The following is a 19,516-nucleotide window of genomic DNA, read 5'->3' on the forward strand; positions in this document are numbered from 1 at the left end:
TAATTTTAGAGTCTGCGTGTTTATTGTGGAGTAGGTTTGTCTTAACAGTACAGAAGAGAAAGAGCTCATTAAAGGCAATAGCATCATTCCATGTGGCACTTTTACTAGTTTTACTGTAAAACTGCCAGACAATGGACAGTCTATACTGATGAATGTCATCCTAAGCAATGGCTTCTGGGTATATTTGCTGAATTATTCTAGGAGAATGTTGTCATTTCCTGTTCCTCATTTTGCAGTCTTGTTTTATGGATATTAGCAGAATATTAATCACAGCATAATTAGGATTGGGAGTGGATGCTTCTGTTGCTAAGCAACAATGCACTGAATGTATGGAAATTAGACACCAGAAAAATCAAGACTAGGCATCAAAGCTAGGAAAGTGGCTAGTACACTTTAGAAATAAAGCTGCCAAGTGGAACATCTTCAGGGTGTAGGGACTACTTAGGGGTTTTAACATCTACCAGACATAAGTGGAGTCTAACATTAAATGAGAAGTCTGTTATCTGAAAATTACGGGTTACCCAAAATTTGTCTTTTGGTCCAAAAGGTCATTTTGCTATTTAAGGTACTACATTAATAACTTTGTGCTTTTACAAGTTGTAAACTTTTAATCTGCCATTAGCCATTTCATTAGGAGCCCAAACAAGTCTGCTCTTTCAAATTCAGTGGATGTTTAGAAGACCCTAACAGTTCTCCTTAAATGTTGAAACTGACATCTAGCGACATTAAATAAAGTAGTCCAGAATAAAAAAAAAAACCCTGGAGATTTTTAATATCTATTAAGAAGGATGCTGGGAGTCTCGCACTATTTTTGCCAATCAGGAAAGACCTATTTGGACAGCCAGTCTCAGTTTCAAAATGAAATGCCATATCCCCATGCAGCTCCTGCCTACAGACCAACAAGGCTTTAAGGAGTTTCACACAAAATTCATTTTAAGCTCTTCAATCACATATTTGCTGTGTGAGCTATAGAGTTTATCTTACCAATGTCTGAACAGGTTTTGTCTACCAGCATACAGGCTGCTTTATGATTGTAAAGTGTTGCAGAACAGTTCTCAACTGCATAAGTTCACTCAGTTTTGTTGAGTTTTTCTCAGGTTAGACTAACTGACCATAAATGGGCTGTTGTAGAGAAAGAGCAACACAGCTGCCTTTTCTCCTGGAACATGAACCATTATTTGAAGGTAACCTGCAGTGCAAATACTGTGCTTGTGCCCTTCTGCTTTGTGATAAGAAAGGTTTTACTTTTTGTAAACAAACTTTAGACGTTAGAAGTTCAGACTCTCTCTACACTGAAAGATTACAATGCCTAGAGAGCTCATGTAAATGGTATTACCGGAAGTTATGGCAACTGAGCTATCAAGGATTTTTAGTCCGTGTTTAAAATGTTGCCATCATCCATTTAACATCAATAACAAGTTCACATAACTAGAGACTACTTAAAATAAACTGGGATGAATATGATTGGTTTGGGGTAGGATAATGGTAGCCACCTTTTTTTTTTGTTAAGCAGTAGGGCACCACAAGGAGGGTTTTAGTTAGAAATACACATTTTATTTCAATGCCTCAATAAAAAAAGTGTCAATAAAAGAGTCCCACGTTTTCAGATCACAGCATGTAAATACATACAACAAAACAAGTTGTGCACTAGTCTACTGATGTGACTTTGCAGAATTTAAAAGATCAAGATCCATGCCAGTTATCAGATTGAAATACCTTTCTAGAACTATGCCCTTACCATTTACAACAAAGACACCACAAAATCCCTTATAACAATGTAAACAAAATAATGTTCTTCCCAGAAGGTTAACTTTGAAATTTCAGTCCATTCTTACAGGACTTGCACTCCTCCTTCGAGGGCTTCCTGATGGTGAGCGACTGAAAGTGAAAAGAAAACAGAAGTCAGTTGGAGGAACTTCAATATTCATCTGGAACTGCAGATTCAACACCACCCACCATACCCAGAAAGCCCTTTCCTCCCAGCACTGATCAGGTTAGTGAGTTAGTTTTACACCTCTACCCCAATATAATGCAGTTCTTGGGAACCAAAAAATCTTACCGCGTTATAGATGAAACAGTGTTATATCGAACTTGCTTTGGCCTCGAGCATTTCCGTTAATAGTCACTTCCTGCCCCCTGACTGACTCCTCAGAACCCCTGCCCCATTCAACCCCCCCCCCCCACTCCCTGTCCTCTGACTGCCCCCCAAGACTCTCTGCCCCTTATTCAAACCCTTGGCCTCGGCCCAGCACCCTTAACATGCAGCTCAGAGCTATTACCATGTAGGAACAGCAGACTGTGCAGCTATTTGTTAAAGCAGAGCCAGCAGCAAGGATGACAGCAGTTTGAGTCCATTCAGCCAGATGGGTGTTTGTTACAAGATGTCTTTAGTTTGTTTTGTTTCACACATTTAATCTGTTTCCAGCTTTACTCTGAGCCATTTCCATTTCCCACTATCCTTAGTATTACTCAGATTTTTCCTCTGCCTACAAACATCCCTTGAGAAACTGGGTTCAGTTCTTCTGAAGAAGGTTTAACTGTAAGCCAAAAGTAGCCCACTGCACCTTCTACACAAGAAGTTAGTCTCATTAGTCACTGGAGTTTTTAAACAGACTGTTTAAAATGGATTCTCCCTGTGACTATTTGCCCATAAGTTTCATGTGTTTTTGCTTATCCTATTGCATGGATCTCAGTTCAATGAAACTTTTACAGAGGATGGAAGTCCAACAGAAATAGCCCAAGACAAGCTCTACTTAGTGCACCATGTTCCCACTTTCTTCTGAGCAGTTTACTTCTGGGCACCTCATTTTAGTAATCAGTGGCATATGCATTAAGGAAGCCCAGTCTCTCCCAAATATTCCTTTTAGTGCTTACAGTTAAGTAAAGGAAAAAGTTCCGGTAACTTCAGTGTTGGCAAATGCTGACTTTTCAGTAGTGATGACAGGACTAACACGGTCATGTGTTACACCCAGCAGTCTTTAGTAGCAAGTTTCAACTTACCTTCTCTTTGCAGAGGGCGATCTGGACTTTGATCGGCTGCAAAACAGAAAGAAATACTAAGTGACAACTTAATAAAGTTGCATTACATTAAAACAATTTCTCCCATACTTAAAAATAGTGAGAAAATCTCCAGAACCTTAGTCAGCATTTTATATAGGTTTCAGAGTAGCAGCCGTGTTAGTCTGTATTCGCAAAAAGAAAAGGAGAACTTGTGGCACCTTAGAGACTAACAAATTTATGCATCCGATGAAGTGAGCTGTAGCTCACGAAAGCTTATGCTCAAATAAATTTGTTAGTCTCTAAGGTGCCACAAGTTCTACTTTTCATTTTATATAGGTATCACTGACAACATGTCCAAAATCTTTTACAAGGATTTGTAGGGGCATCAAATTAATCCCCACCATTCCTACTAGAGCTGGAGCTAGACAGGACTTTGCAGCAAAACCTTTTAGGTGTTTTAAGAACAATATTTAACTGTCACAACAATTCTGTGATATAGGGGTGAAGAAGAGGAACAAGTTGAAGTAAGAGGAATCAGTACTGTGGTGGAAACTAAATGGTTAAAACAAAAAGATGGGCTAGGGAAATTTCCCCGCCTTCCCCCACAGACACCTGCAAAGAAAATATTTTCTAGCCACAGTTATGTTTGAAATAGAAAACTCACTAAATATTCATAACCTTTGAAGTAAAAATCCCAACTATTAAAACTTAGCAATAACATCCTTCAAATATAAGTGAAATATTGGTCCAAGCGAAGGGCTTTGTGAATCATGACAAAGCAATACTGACTACTGAAAGGTCTAGTGCAGGTTTCAGTATTATATGCTCACCTTTTAGCAGGTGAGCCAGATTTAGATCTACCATGGGACCCAGACCTACAATGGGAGAGAAATAAGGCTCAGCAAGGCACAAGTGGGATGCATGTACAGTGAAGTTACCTAAACCAGTGATGATGAAATTCATACCACGTGCCAAGAAAACTGTGGAGGGCTAGTAACCAACAGGCAGAAATCCACCCATGTGGCAGGCTTTTGCAGTTAAGTTTCAGAAGACAGCTTTTTAATTCAGTGCCACGCATGCCGGAGTCATCATTCATCAACCTATTCTGGCTATTACTTGAGACAGCTCATATGAGTACACTGTCCAATCGAAGCTATGACTAGTATTTTCACAAAAAGAATTGAGTGCTGTATTCCAAACTGGCAACATTCCATTGGGATGGATGTCTTCCACGTAAAAGCCAAGCTGTTTTCCAAACGGTACTCTCCTGCAGCTCAACCATCATCATTTCAATGTTAACACCTTTGCCACTTGAAATCTTCAACCTTGGTTAAGACTGTCTGCTGAAAGTGTGACATGTTTTCTAACTATGAAAAGTTAACTGTTCTGAAAAGACTTCCAAAGGTGTCAGCTACATTGGAACAAGTCTGAAGCGCACCTCAATGTTACCAATGTTGTCCATGAAAGTAGATTAATTTTCTATATAGTTTAATCAACAAATAGTATTTTAGTTTTCCAGTATTCAAGCCTTTCCTCAACTATTTCAGCATTTCATAAGCTTTGATGTTGTCAGGATTGTGATCACTATATTTAGGTAAACCGTGAACTATTACATTGAGTTCAGTCAGAAGAACACATCAAGTCATTCAACCACTGCATCCCTTAATGTCCTTTCTGAACCAAGAACTTGGTTTCTTTGAAACAAATACTGCCTTAGCAAAGGTTTCAGAGTAGCAGCCGTGTTAGTCTGTATTTACAAAAAGAAAAGGAGGACTTGTGGCACCTTAGAGACTAACACATTTATTTGAGCATAAGCTTTCGTGAAGCGAGCTGTAGCTCAGGAAAACTTATGCCTTAGCAAAGTGACACTGCTGTACCTCGGTCCTTATATTAATTCTTGTAAGAATCTAGAGCTGTCAATCATCAAAAGTCACTATGATCAAGAAATTCACAACCTTCCTTCCTTACCAGCTTCATCACACCAAGTGTTGCTCAATTGCTTTTGCATAGACTTTCTTGACACACAAGACAATGAAATTTCACTCATGTGGCCAATTAGTTTATGAAGATAATGCATGAAGCCTGCTACAGTAAACCATACTCTGAACTTTATTAGGGTTGCCACTTCCAGGTATTTGCAGAAGCAGAAACCTTGAAACAGGGCACTGATATTCTTTACTTATAGCAATTCCCAGTAGTGTCAGCAGTTAGTTTCTGCATTCCATCTCATGTGATGCACATCTTGCAGTGACTGCTGACCATTCCCAGAAGCATGCATCAATACTACATGTAATGAAATATACCAGCATGTTTTCAAGGCAGATATAAGTTGCTCGCTCATATTCATTTGTGTTTGATTCCCCCCAACTATTTCTGCGGTATGGCAACACTTGTGCCATTTTCTTGGCTCAGAAAATCTTTCAACAAGAATTAGCATGAGAGCAGTGCCTCCTTAATATAACCACCATCAGAAAAAAGTTCTCCTGCTGTGTGATTTTTGTGACATTTTAAAACTAGCAGCAGGATGAGAATGTTTAACTGGTTCTAGAACTTTTATAGCTCTAATGCCAAGCCTTCCCTTTGTTCTTTTGTAAAGAAGCCATGAGAATCGTCTGCTTACTTGAAAGTCTAATAGTGAATATTCTGAAACCATGCACAGTGAACAATATCAATGCTTCACTACTTTTCAGTAACTCGAGTCCTGAAATGGCCACTTAACTGCACACTTACAGTGAAACAGGTATGCTGTGAATAACTTTAATGTAACTAAGTGTTGACTCCAAGAACACAATCCCAGTGCTAAAACTCAGTAGCCAATGGTACACAGGGGTTATTCAAGAGTCTCCCTCACTGACACGTAAATTGAGCTTGATTAGTTGTTCTCTGCACATCACTGGCATATGCCAATTAAAGTCTGGGCAGATTCAATGAAGATGAAAAGAATAACCAAGTGGAGAAGTGAACTTAGAGGAACAAATGTTAAGGCTCACTGTGGCACTTACGAGGTAACAGGTAGAAAGAGCCCACCTTAGCAGCAAGAGAAAGCATACCACACTTCTCCTCCCTCCAGCCTCCCCCACACTAGGCAGGGCTTCTTATCTCACTTCCTCCCGAACCTTACGGCACTCATGTCAGTATTTCTCCTCTCTTATCCACCGCCTCCTCCTTTGGTCCTTCCAGTTAGGATTCATCTCTCCTGCCTCATTACCAAGCAGGGCTTCCCCTCCTCTTCATCCTCCCTTTCCCTGAGAAAATTCTCACCCTCTCTCCCACTTGTAACAGAGATCCTGTCTCTTGCCATCACTAGTACCAGGCGCTTCCTCTGCTCTAGACAGGGGGCTGTCCCACCTACTCCCTCTAGATGCTGCTTCCTTTACTTTCTCTAGGCATGCCCCTCAACCCCACCCCAAACAGCAGGAACTACTGCTGCTGCTAGAAGAAATGGAAGAGATGCAGCTAGGAGAGAGCTCTTCTTTAATTCTGCAGCCCTTCGAGACAGGGAGCAAAACTAGTAGATGTAGTCAAGAGCAGAGAATGGAACAGCATCATCCATAATCCCAAATTTTAATTCTATCTTTACATAACAGACAGCAGGAGACCTGGTCCACGAATGCCAGCTTTGCTGTCCATCACACACCCATGCATGGACTGCAGCTTAGATCTGCTCATTACATAAGTATTAATCAGAAGTCAGGCATGAAACATTTTACACACAATTCTATAAATCTGGTTTGAGACGTTTAATTCCTATGATCCGTTCTGTACAAAACAATCCTCCACACTATTATGCCACCTTTTTGATCTAATTCAGCTACCACAACTAACAATTGCTGCCCAGTACCGTTCAGAGATCAGCATTCAGATAGTATCAGACTGAATCAGCAGTAACCAAGAATTTGGGCACTAGTGAGTCTTTCATGCACTTGTCCTGGGCACATACCCAGGACGCTACAGAATACCAAGAATCTGGCATGGAGAACCCTTGGGAGAGGAATGCTTTAAGTAGTAGCACAGCAGTACACTTTGACTTCCTGCAGGTTAGAAGCAGGAAGGAATATATGATCTCAAATGGGCACGGTGCATTTAAGTACTAGGACTTACTTCCGTTTTAGGTGACTTATGTGTTTCTCATACATATTAACTGGCATACGTGCATATTAGTCAAAACTGGTTTATGTACCGAAGGTTTGCCTATTGTTCACCATCGCAGCTCTAGACCTAAGGTATCCTGTAAAACTGCAGGTAGAGTAATAAAATATATTATAAATAAGACTATGATGTACAATTTTAGAATACTTCATACCCCAAACTTGCTGGAAAAGCAGTTTAGACAGCACCCAGCATTTACTTAGAATTGAAAAAAGCTAATGCATTTGACCACAAGTTAATTCAGCCTGCAACTATTAGTTAGTTGCTTTAATCAGTTCTGTCAAAGATCTTACCTGCTTCTTGGCCATGTAACGGACCTGGATCTTGATCGTGATCTGGATCTAGATCTAAGTTTGAAGAGAAACTAATAAAACCCAATCAAGCTCCAGGAGAAAGTATTAAGATGATTAAAGTCGCCTATCAAAGTAGCCTTGTTGCCGATTGCTGCTAAGGTAACTGTCAAGATCACAGGACCTACGGGGTGCATAGGACAATCAGAACAGACACCTAGATTACACAGAATAAGGCTATAGGTTTAACTGTGTAGTCCCAAAAGCTCAGTGCTTGCCTAAATGGTGGGGTAATGTGCTGCACATTAATTTGTCTGTGTAGCCCCTGTTTTTGTTTGAAACAGCACTATGTGAAAGCACACCAGGGAACCTTTAATGCACACCAGCAGGGTCTACCCAGACCAATTAACGCACAAATATATTAATGCTCTTTAGAGGTCACACCGCAGTAGTGCACATTTCTGCTCTGTGTAAACAAACCCTCAGAAAACTATTTTTACACTATCTACTTTAGTTCAAGAGGAACTAAAGTTAATGTATTCCCCAATAGCCCTTTTAAAGGAATTATAGTTTGGTCTTGAGGGTTGTCAGTCCCTTTTCAAAGAGTCTGCTCTGCAAACATGTCAAGTTACACTTCCCACAAATATATTCTAAATCTACCACCTTAATAAAAACATATCTGGTAGTTATTGTGTATAATAACAATTACCTTGATCTTTTTAAAGAACCCGATCGGGACCTGCGGGGTGAGGCTGATCTAGATCTACGAGGAGAGACAGATCTGGATCTGCGAAGGGAAGCTGACCTGGACCTGCAGGGAAAAATTTAAAAATATAATTATGCAATGTTTGATCCCTCTTAAAAAATAGAAGCACAAGACAGTCTGAAACTCACCTCCTACCACGGCTTCGGCTGCGTGACCGAGAATACCTTCTTCCTCTGGACCTTGAATGAGATCTAGACCGTGACCTAATGTTAGGTTAGAAAAAATAAGTATTAGAAAAGAACTTTAGCAATTAGTGCACTTGAGCCTCTGCTGAAGTCAAAATTTCAGACAACTAAAAATTAGTGTCTGTCAGTTGGAAAAACTCAGGGCCTATTCGTTTTGAGAATTTTTACTACCTAGAAAAGATGTTAAGCTGAATTACATTTAGAATTACATTATAATATAAAACACTGTAATGTGTATTTAAAATAAACCTTGCAAGTTTGCAGGTCGACCCTCTTTGGCCCAAGGTCTAGCAGATCTAGACGATCTAGAAGTATCTATAGCCGATCGCTGCATCTAGGTGTTCTCTTCAATCTAACGACGATCAAACTGACAGCCAAATGAGCCAGGGTGAGGCTTGATTGACGCAAGAAGATTTTTCTAGGTGGGAATGTGGTCAATCTGGTGTTCCTCTTTCTAAACCGGAGGGGGGGGGCCCCAATTGAAAGCCAAATTTACTGTTACGGCGATCACCGTCTCAAATTTTCTGCCCTTTAAAGAATATGGTGAAGCTAGGTGTAGATGGCTCGAGGGGATCTGGCCTCTTATGCTGATCACCTCAAGGTCTAGGAGGATCTTAATTGTCGGATTTTGCAAGGCGCCTCAGCATGATATCTTAAGGCTCGTGACATTCTGAATCAAGGCGACTGACTCAAACGAAGAAACCTGAAAGGTTTTGACCAGGTTGATTATTAATATATTAACATTTATATGAAATAACAAATTGTAATATATACCTGTATAATTACAGCATTAAAGTTAAATTAAACTGGCATAACATTCTCTCCTTGGCTAATGACTACACCAGTAACTGGTGAAAAGAACCAATCACTCCTTTCACATGCATACCTGCTCCTCCTTCGACGACTATAGCGATGACAGTCATAAGCATAATGACCTTTCTCGCCACATTCATAACATCGGTCATTAGGATCAAATGGTCGCCGCGCGGGAGGTCTATCGTAGCGGGAGCGACGGGGCATGCCTGTTGACAGCTCAACTCTCACTCTGGAGCCACAAATCACCCTGTAATTTGATATATGCAAAATATCCATTAATAATCTGGTATTTTTCCTTATCTAATGCCTATTAAATAAGAAAGCCAATCTCTAAAGAATCACTAAAAATTGAGAATCCCATTTCTGTAAAAGAGCTACATCTTTTAAGCTCTGGTCTACACCTAACACTTCGGTCAACCTAGTTATGTAGCTCAGGGTTCTGAAAAATTCTCACCTGAGAGATGTAGTTAAGCCTACACAAGCCCTGTTGTAGACACTAGGGAGGTAAAATATTAAACGATCAAATGGTTAACCGGTAAGTATTAGTCTTACCGTTACTATATTGCAGTTTACATTTAAAACAGATTGCCCCTGCCCCCACGTGCGAGCACACCATGTGCATTAACAAATCCACCTCTTCCCTATCCTCATCCTGCTCCCACTCAGCGGCAGCGCCCAGGCAGGACAAGCCAGGCTGCCTCTGCACGGTGATGGCTCGAGAGCCTGGATCAGCAGGGACTGGGGGTGGATGGAATGCGTTGTGCTCTTGGGCTATCATTGCTGGTTCCCAGGGTTGGGTGCCTCACTCCCCTGCAGGAGCCAGCACAGCAACCCCAGCTGCGCACATACCCTTCCCCACAACCATGGGCCCCCTGCCTGGGGAGCAGCCACCACCCCCCGCTGGCCCAGCACCTCGAGCGACCCCTCGCCATCTCGGGAGACTATGCTGAGCCCCTGGACAGCATCCAGACCCCTACTGTGTGGGCAGCTACTCAGGGCGCTGCTCACTGCTGCCACGTGATGTGGGTGCAGCGGGCTGAGGGGGCAGGTGGTGCTGGGCACTAAGTCTGGCAGTACTGCTACTAGGGAGTTCTTGCCACCTCCTGGCCTGGCCCATGGGGTAGCCAGGGAGCTGGGAAACAAGGGGCATGTGACCGGAACTAGCCAAAGTCCCGCAATGCACCGAGGGAGACCAGACCACGTGACAGGGGAGACTGGTGTTGCCATGACACCTCCCACTCACTTGACAGGTTCTCCCTGCCACCATAATACTCCCAGATCACGTGATGGTCTCTCCCTCTCCCCCCACCTCCCATCACCATGACAGTGCGTGGGGCGGGGAGGGGGGGAGTATGACGGGGTGCCAACTGGGGATGTAAAATATTAAATGGTTAACCGATAAAATTTGTAGTAGCTTAAACGGGTATTTTTTAAAATGATATTTACATCCCTAGTAGACACCATGAGGTTTATGGAAGAATTCTACCGTCCTTGTCTCTCGAGTGCTGGATTTACTACAGTGATGGAGATACTGTTTCCATCACTGCTGTAGCAAGTGTCTACACTACAGTGGGGCGGTGGCAATGCTGCTGTGGCACTTATAGTTCAGACATAACCTTAGTAAGAAGTTAAGGCCACCAGAAATACAATACATTCGTACTTTCCATCCAAACCTCGAACGGCATCTTCAGCATCTCTTGGGTCTTCAAACTCCACAAAGGCGAAGCCCGGCGGATTCCGTGCAATCCACACAGTGCGCAGGGGGCCGTAGTAGCTGAAGGCTCGCTCTAGTTCCCCCTTCCCGGCCCCAGTGCCCAGGTTCCCCACGTACACCTTGGTCTCTGCAAGAGCAAATCACACAATCGTTGAGTGACTGAGTAGCTCTTTCCCTCCCTCCCCCAAGACCTGCAGGATTGCCCCAGTTGAGCAAGGCGGCTGCTGTAAAGTTACAAACTGCTATCATCACAATTTGCTACTGGCAGAAGTTACTGACATCTAGGTGTTCTTTTTGCTGCCCTGTCACAATTTGCTGCCTCTGACTTTCCCATACTCCCATCCCAGGTAGCAAATTATGACAGATGGGGCAGACTTGTCACAACTTTCTACCTCTCACCTTCCCCGTCCCCGTCAAACTGGCGGGCGCAGAATGTATTCGCGGGCATGGGGGGTTGAGACGCTTTAGGGGGAAAAAAATAACTGCACACATTTTACCCACAGAAATGAACAACTAGCAAAGCGGATTCCTCCAGACATGTCAGGTCCTCAGACGGTGCTGTGCGCTTGACTCTAGATGGCGCTGTGCGCTCGACAGATTTCTGTTTAGCTTGCACAGCATTATCCAAAGTTGTTGCCATCTGTACATTAATCTGTTTGCTACGCTGGGTGTGCACATTTAATTGAAGGTAGAAGGGGATCTCCAGAGAGTTGTCTCAAGTGTCCAACCCAGGATGGAATTGTTCTGCTCCAAAAAACAGGTGCACCTATCACATTAGTAACAACAGTGTGATGCACGTAAGCAGTATCTCACTTAAAATTTACATTACTATATACTTCAATGGCTCTGTTTGAATCGATGCCGTACTGTTTTTATTGTTTAGTGAGAGTTGCATGTTGATGTTTTAAAAATTGGTATATATACTAGTGTGGCAAGCGTAGGGGTGGGGCAAATTACTACAGATACAAAGAAGGGGGCATGATCAGGGGTTAAAGCAGTGGCTTTCAACCTTTCCAGACAACTGTACTCCTTTCAGGCATGTGATTTGTCTTGTGTATCCCCAAGTTTCACCTCACTTAAAAATTATTTGCCTACAAAAATCAAATAAAAATATAAAAGTATCACAGCTAACTATTACTGAAATAGTGCTGACTTTCTCATTTTTACCATATAATTATAAAATAAATCAACTGGAATATAAATACTGTCCTTACATTTCAGTGTATAAAGCAGTATAAACAAGTCATTGTCTGTATGAAATTTTAGTTTGCACTGACTTCACTAGTGCTTTTTCTGTGGCCTGTTGTAAAACTAGGCAAATACCTAGATGAGTATACCCCCTGGCCGAGAACTACTTGGTTAGAGCACTCAGCTGAGATGTGGGAAACACTGTTCAAATCATTTTTTCTCCCTTCTGCCTAAGGGAAATTGAACTTGGGTATTCCACATCCCAGGCAAGTGTACTAACCGCTAGGCTAGAAGTGATAAGGTAAATGCTAGCCACATCTAGCAGGCAGCCTCTGAGCACAACTACAGAATCAGGCCCACATGCAAAATAAGCATTGCCTCCCACTATCTTCCCTGGTTTGTGAATTGCTCTGGGGCTTGGGTGGGATATAGGTATCCAGATGCCTAGAGTAAGGCAGCAGTGTGCATGCTTAAAGGTAGACACTTAGGCACCTAAGGAACTTTTACCCTGAGAATATAAAAACCGAGTGCTTAAAGGGTTTGGCGAGATTTTTGGGAATTTCAATGGAACTTAAAATTGGGACCAGGCATCTAAATCTTTGTGAATCTCTTTATAGAGGAACAAGAGGACCCAGGAATTACAGGCCAGTCAGCCGAACTTTGATTCCAAGAAAGATACTGGAAAAAATTATTAAACAGTCAATTGGTTAAAACCTAGAGGGTATAGGGGATTATAAGGAATAGCCAGCATGGACCTATCAAGAACAAATCATGCCAAATAAACCTGATTTCCTTTTCTGGCAGGATTACTGTCTAATTGGATGGGGGGAAACAGTAGATGTGATATATCTTGATTTTAGTAAGGCTTCTGACACAGTCCCACATGACATTCTCATAAGAAAACTAGGGAACTATGTTCTAAATGAAACTACTATAAGGCAAGGGCATAACAGGTTAAAGATGATACTCAAAGAATAATTATCAATGGTCAAATTGGGAGGGTGTATCTAGTGTGGACCTGCAAAGGTCAATCCTGGGTCCAGTACTATTCAATATTTTCCTTAATTACTTGGATAACGAATTGGAGATTATGCTCGTAAAATATGCTGATGACAGCAAACTGGGAGGGGTTGCCAGCACTTTGGAGAACAGGAGTAGAATTCAAAAGGACCTTGACAAATTGGAGGCCAGCAACTGGCTGATGAGCCCCACTCACTGCACCTGGTAAAAACACCTGTGGCTTAACTGGTTGCTCCTCATAAAAGGAAGAGCAGGAACCAGAGCTGGAGCTCTGGAACAACTATGCTAAGAAACAAGTGGATAGAAGGCAAACTGTGGGAAATCCTTTTGTCACAAAGGCTCTGAGGTAAGAACCAGGAACTTATGGGTGTGAGGGATAGACTTGAAGTTTTGATCTTGTTTTGTTGAGGAGATTTGAAGTAACAGAAAGAAACCACAACTAACGCTGCTAGAAACTACCTCCCTGGGCTCTGAGAAGGTTCCAGGCAGAATTCCCCCAGGGAAGGGGCTATCTGAGCAAGTCTACACCCAAGTGGAAGAGGGTGCTATAAGACAGCCTCCAATCCCTTACGCTTCCACTCTATTTAAGGATGATTCTGGCCAGGTGATCAACTCTGTACAGGTGCTAAGACACATCTGTTTTAAGTTAGCTGAAAAGATGCAACAAAAAAATCATACTGACCCACAAAGGGATGAGGGCAATCACAGTAATAGACTCATTAATATTACCATCATAATGTGAAACATTTGTATATGTATGCAGTATTGTTGAAAACTTTCCTGGGATAAGATATGGTTTATAGTGTGGTAGCAAGCAGGTAGAGGCAGAAATTAAAGAGGAATCTTCAGTTAAAGCACCAAACATGTGAACCAATTGGCTAATTCTAATGGGCTAAAAGTACCGCCACTTTAGATGCATTGCTCAGAGATGGAATCACTTTACACCTATGCCACCACTCTCTGCATGCACAGCAGCATCTAGCACTATGCTATCAGGCCTTCATTCTCTAGCTCATGAAAGATGTCCTGATCAGCACAGGATAGAAAGGAAGAGCAAGGTCACCTGAAATGTTAAGTGGCTTATCTGTCCTAAATTGATAACTGTGAAATAGTGCAAAGGCTTTTCTGTAACCTAAGACAAGTACTCCAGTACTACATGCCTACTCTTTGGATACAAAAAATAGCTAAATCTGGACTGATTCAAATTTTAACTGTTCAAAACCAGCCAGAGGTCTGATTATTAATAGCTTGTTGGGGAAGGACTCCTGCAATCATCTTTGATTGCCACTGTCAACACTAGCCACTTTACTTTTGAGTGAAAACATCCACGCAGGGTTTTAAGGTGCTATAATATATGCACATTAATTTCACACCCTCTAGACATTCCCTTAATAAAAGCCAATAATAAGGCAAATTGAGGGGGGCAAAGACTATTTATTCCTTTAGTTCAAAATGCTTTATCTGGTTTTCCATGACACCTACCCAAATGGAGAGCTGAAGACATAGAGACACAAGTACCTCTGATGGCAAAGGAGCAGAACTAGCCACACAACTAGTATCTATCAAGCTATGACTGATGTTTAATTTAACAGCCTAGCCAGAATCAGTTTGTACCCTCATTGTTAAGAATGTGGGTTTTTAAGTTAGGGTTTCTTTTTTTTAAAACAGGGATTAGCTATCCATCTCCAAAAACCTACTGGAGACACAGCATTCTAACTTAACCAAAAGGCAACCAATACAAAAGACTTCAGAGTAGCAGCCATGTTAGTCTGTATCCGCAAAAAGAAAAGGAGTACTTGTGGCACCTTAGAGGCCAACAAATTTATTAGAGCATAAGCTTTCGTGAGCTACAGCTCACTTCATCGGATGCATCTGGTGGAAAATACAGTGGGGAGATTTATATACACACACAGAGAACATGAAACAATGGATTTATCATACACACTGTAAGGAGAGTGATCACTTAAGATGAGCCATCACCAGCAGGAGGGGAGGGAAGGAGGAAAACCTTTCATGGTGACAAGCCATCATGTGCCAGCAATGCCCCTCTGCCATGTACATTGGTCAAACCGGACAGTCTCTATGTAAAAGAATGAATGGACACAAATCAGACGTCAAGAATTATAACATTCAAAAACCAGTTGGAGAACACTTCAATCTCTCTGGTCACTCGATCACAGACCTAAGAGTGGCTATACTTCAACAAAAAAGCTTCAAAACCAGACTCCAACGAGAGACTGCTGAATTGGAATTAATTTGCAAACTGGATACAATTAACTTAGGCTTGAATAGAGACTGGGAATGGATGAGTCATTACACAAAGGAAAACTATTTCCCCATGTTTCTCACTGTTCCTCAGACATTCTTGTTAACTGCTGGAAATGGCCTATGTTGCTTGTCACCATGAAAGGTTTTCCTCCTTTTCTCCCCGCCCCGCCCCTGCTGCTGGTGACGGCTCATCTTAAGTGATCACTCTCCTTCCAGTGTGTATGATAAAACCCATTGTTTCATGTTCTCTGTGTGTGTGTGTGTGTGTGTGTGTGTGTGTGTGTGTGTATAAATCTCCCACTGTATTTTCCACCAAATGCAACCGATGAAGTGAGATGTAGCTCACGAAAGCTTATGCTCAAATAAATTTTAGTCTCTAAGGTGCCACAAGTACTCCTTTTCTTTTTGCCAATACAAAAGAGTAATGGTACTTCATTTTTTTTTTTTTTTTTTAAAAGCCTTCATTTCTGGCAGAACAGTGAACTCTTCAGAATGATTAACATCTCTGAAATGTAGCATATAAAAGGCTATGAAATTTAAAAATGCAATCAGAAATATAAATGCAGTAGAAAACATTTATGCATGCAACAAATGAAGTAACGAGCAAAGTGTGCATTTCAGCATTTGCAGGATGGGGAATTAATTACAGAAATAAGGAATTTTTGAAGTGTTTTCAATAAAGGGAGAGGGAGGGAATCTCATTACTAGATGTCCAAAACTGTATTTAATGTTACAGGAATGTGCAACTGTTCTAGATATGAATCTTTTGGGAGAGGCAACAGGAAAAGTGTAGAACTACTGTACCCTAATAACAAATAAAAAGGCAAATTAAAATAAGCCCTATTTTTAATTTCATTACTTTTGTGGGTGTATGACTCATGATGTTTGAATACTTGTCTGTCTTGGGGCTACTTGTGGCACCTTAGAGACTACCAAATTTATTAGAGCATAAACTTTCGAATGCATCTGATGAAGTGAGCTGTAGCTCACGAAAGCTTATGCTCTAATAAATTTGTTAGTCTCTAAGGTGCCACAAGTCCTCCTTTTCTTTTTGCGAACACACTAACACGGCTGCTACTCTGAAACCTGTCTTGGGGCTGTATACCTATACTTTAAAAAAAGCAGGAATTTGCCTTTGAGAATTATTACATACAAGATAATAGTGGGCCCTGAGGGCCAAATTTTTTTTAAAAGGTATTTAGGCAACTCGTGGGATTCTCAAAAGCATCTAGGGGCTTTCAACTTTTGCAAATCTTGCCTGTAGTGAATATTGTAGAACCTGGTTCCACACAAGTGTTGATATGAAAAAGCATTAGAGTCCTGGAGAAAGTGACAAAATGGCACCTGACAAATGCAATTCTCATGGGTGGATTAAAGGAAACTGAGGAAGCTGGGGTACCAACCCAGGAAATCTGTCATATGATCCTAAAGAATAAACTTAGTTCTGGATTTCCCCCTTTCCTTCTCCCCCCTTTTTTTTTTCTTTTAAAGAACAAACTGCTAATGTCACAATACAAAGTGCTCTAGGAAAAACAGTGAGCGGCGATTAGAAATATGGGGGTTAGTAGCTTCAGCAATGATTATTTGCTCTTAAGAAGATGCAGCGGCTCAAGGAAGTGCTAGGAGTAATGTCACATCTGAAGAAAATAAAGGTAAAGGCAGGAACGTGTAGCGTGGATTACACCCCCCCAACCCCCCGTGCGCTGCTCGACGGCTTCACGCAGACCCAGGAGCTGGGGGGGGGGAATATCTCCCACATTAAAAAGGGACCCCCCCAGCACGGCGGGGGGCACCTCAGCTCTCCCACGGTTCTGCCCGCAGCTCACGGCAGAGGGGGTGCCCTGGGCGAGCCTGGGTAGGACTCCAGCGCTACAACCCTGCAGGGGGGACCCCTCTGCCCCCCCGCGCCGGTCGCCCCTGCAGCTACCTCACGCGCATCATGAAAGGCCCCGCCCCCAGCGGCGGGACTCGCCTCTGCGCCCATCCCCCCGGCCTGGGCTCGCACGCGCATGCTCCCGAGCAGCCAGGGGCGCGCGCCGGCAGGCCGCGCTCTCGCAGTGCAGGGGTGGCCGCGCGGCGCCCCTCCCCCGCCGAGGCGACCGGAGGGAGGCGCTGCGCGCGCCGGCGCTGAGCGGACAGTCCCCGCCCCCCACTGAGGCGCCGCCATCTTTGCTGACGCCGCGTCCGTTTCGCTCCCCCGCAGCCCGGCGCGCCCGCCGCCGCCCGGCCCCGCACCGTCCCTACGCGCGGGGAGCCGCGGCCAGGCCAGGCACGCGCCCGACCTGCGCAAAATGGCGCCGCCCCAGCGAGCTCCGCGCAGGCCACTCCGGCGGGGGGCGGAAAAGCGGGGGCGGCCCCTCCACAGCCAGCCCGGCACCTACCGCCTCCATAGCGCCCGTAGCGAGACATCGTCCCGGCTCCGGCTGTAGCTGCGCGCCGGGCCGTTCGCGCGCATGCGCCGGGAGCCCCTGAGAGAGCGACGGCTCTCGCGCATGCGCACGGCACTCTCCTCCTCCCGTTTCTGGGCGCCGGCTGCGGCAAAGCGGGAAGTGGAACTTCGGTTTCTATAGCAACGCGCCGTCCTGCCGTCCGGCCTGTTCTCGAAGGCGGGGGCGCGCGAGCGCCAGGAACTTCCGGCCCGAGGTGTCACGGGCCGGGCCGCGCCGCAAGGGTGGGGGCCGCGCCCCGAAGAGCCCCTCTGGGGGCGGGGCCTATAGCCCAAGAGGGCGGGGCACTAGTGCAGCGGGAGGGGAAGGGGGTTGTGGGGCGGGGCTATAGCCCCAGGGGGAGGGGCTGCGCCTAGAGGCCTAGGGGCGCGGTTCCCTAGTGCGGGGGGTGGGGGTCGGGGTTGTGGGGCAGTGCCCGGCACAGCTGGGGGGTGGCATTTAGTGTGACTCTCATAACGTCACTGGGCCTTGATAATCTTCTGCCCTCCGCCTGCTGCCGCCCACGCCTCCGGGGGCAGGTCGGCTGAAGGGCAGCGCTAAGGATGGGGGGGTTTCACCCCCCTGAGCAGCACAGTTATACTGACCGACCTTCCTAGTGTAGACCAGACCTAAGCCTTGTAAACACTTGTTTTTCTTTAAAAGAACAGGAGGACTTGTGGCACCTTAGAGACTAACACATTTATTTGAGCATAAGCTTCCGTGAGTTTTCCACTGCATGCATCCGATGAAGTGAGCTGTAGCTCATGAAAGCTTATGCTCTAATAAATGTGTTAGTCTCTAAGGTGCCACAAGTACTCCTTTTCTTTTTGCGAATACAGACTAAGACGGCTGCTACTCTGAAACTTCTTTCTCTTTGATCACACTCAATCCCATTGCTTAGGAAATAAGTGACAAGCAGGAGGTATGATCAGTTACCCCAAACCTACTGCTTTCTCAAAAAGAAAAGGAGTACTTGTGGCACCTTAGAGACTAACAAATTTATTAGAGCATAAGCTTTCGTGAGCTACAGCTCACTTCATCGGATGCTTTCTGTTAAGGTTATTTTCCTTGACAATACTCCTAAAGTTAAAAGTGAGTATATGGCTGGTCGAGCACTTTGAAACATCAGCTCTTAAACCAGAAACACTGCTCTCAGGGCAAAACTTCCAGAAAGACTCTGCAGAATGCAGACAGTGAGTAATGAATGTGTTCAAATCACTTTCTCAAAGAGCTTTTCATTAAAAACCAATATTGTGTGTATATTTAGTGCTCCTGGCCGCCCCTGAATCTGAAGTCTCCACTTACCTCCAGAACAGGTACAGCACAAGCTGCTATTGTGCAGGCTTTCCTGCCCCCCCAACATACATTCCCAAAGTGCTGCTAAGGACAAGACTTGAACTCCCAATATGTGGGTACTGCTTTAATGGCCAGAGCCACCCAATTCTTCTGGCATTAGGCTGCCTGCAAACACTCTGGCTTGCAACTGATCTCTGTTTTGCTTCATGCTTTTAAAATATTGATTCCCCAATGGGCTGTTGATGCTAGACACTGGTGCTGAAATCAATCCCAGACTGATGATACTGGTTTATAGGAGATTAGTGCCATACTTTGAGCTTGTCTCTCTCTCTAACAGAAGTTGGTCCAATAAAAGATATTACCTCGCCCACCTTGTCTCTATAAAATGTTGATATTGT

General features: G+C 43.8%; 2 protein-coding genes and 2 long non-coding RNA genes across 11 annotated transcripts in view; 2 read left to right on the forward strand and 2 right to left on the reverse strand.

Moving 5' to 3' along the window:
* LOC119852574 (serine/arginine-rich splicing factor 7) lies at positions 1-18,126 on the reverse strand. 7 transcript variants are annotated; one of them, XM_038393917.2, is made up of 10 exons: positions 17,778-18,126; positions 10,867-11,047; positions 9,277-9,453; positions 8,334-8,408; positions 8,149-8,250; positions 7,443-7,496; positions 7,181-7,236; positions 3,831-3,875; positions 3,001-3,036; positions 1-1,878 (listed from the first exon to the last, which is right to left on the reverse strand). In XM_038393917.2, the coding sequence occupies exons 1-10, from the start codon at positions 17,803-17,805 to the stop codon at positions 1,832-1,834; spliced, it is 801 nt and encodes a 266-aa protein (XP_038249845.1). In that variant the 5' UTR covers positions 17,806-18,126; the 3' UTR covers positions 1-1,831. The 7 variants fall into 7 exon arrangements, with proteins under 7 accessions (XP_038249845.1, XP_043368142.1, XP_043368144.1 ...); XM_043512207.1 differs by lacking the exon at positions 7,181-7,236 and having other exon boundaries at positions 7,443-7,513; XM_043512209.1 differs by lacking the exon at positions 7,181-7,236 and having other exon boundaries at positions 8,197-8,250; positions 17,778-18,125.
* On the forward strand, positions 2,211-9,370 carry LOC122459602. The gene is made up of 3 exons (XR_006280407.1): positions 2,211-3,157; positions 3,337-4,722; positions 4,864-9,370. It is a non-coding gene; the product is annotated as an uncharacterized LOC122459602 (long non-coding RNA).
* GEMIN6 (gem nuclear organelle associated protein 6) overlaps positions 13,347-19,516 on the forward strand; it is an 18,650-nt gene continuing 12,480 nt past the window's right edge. Inside the window, exon 1 of one of the 2 annotated variants that reach the window (XM_043512211.1) lies at positions 13,347-13,474. The gene's annotated coding sequence lies outside the window, so the exon portion shown is untranslated. The remainder of the gene's footprint in view (positions 13,475-19,516) is intronic. The other variant, XM_038393922.2, reaches the window with a different exon arrangement.
* LOC122459604 lies at positions 15,851-17,322 on the reverse strand. The gene is made up of 2 exons (XR_006280409.1): positions 16,483-17,322; positions 15,851-16,293 (listed from the first exon to the last, which is right to left on the reverse strand). It is a non-coding gene; the product is annotated as an uncharacterized LOC122459604 (long non-coding RNA).

This window comes from Dermochelys coriacea, chromosome 3 (genome assembly GCF_009764565.3).
Source record: "Dermochelys coriacea isolate rDerCor1 chromosome 3, rDerCor1.pri.v4, whole genome shotgun sequence".
NCBI classification, from domain to species: Eukaryota; Metazoa; Chordata; order Testudines; family Dermochelyidae; genus Dermochelys; species Dermochelys coriacea.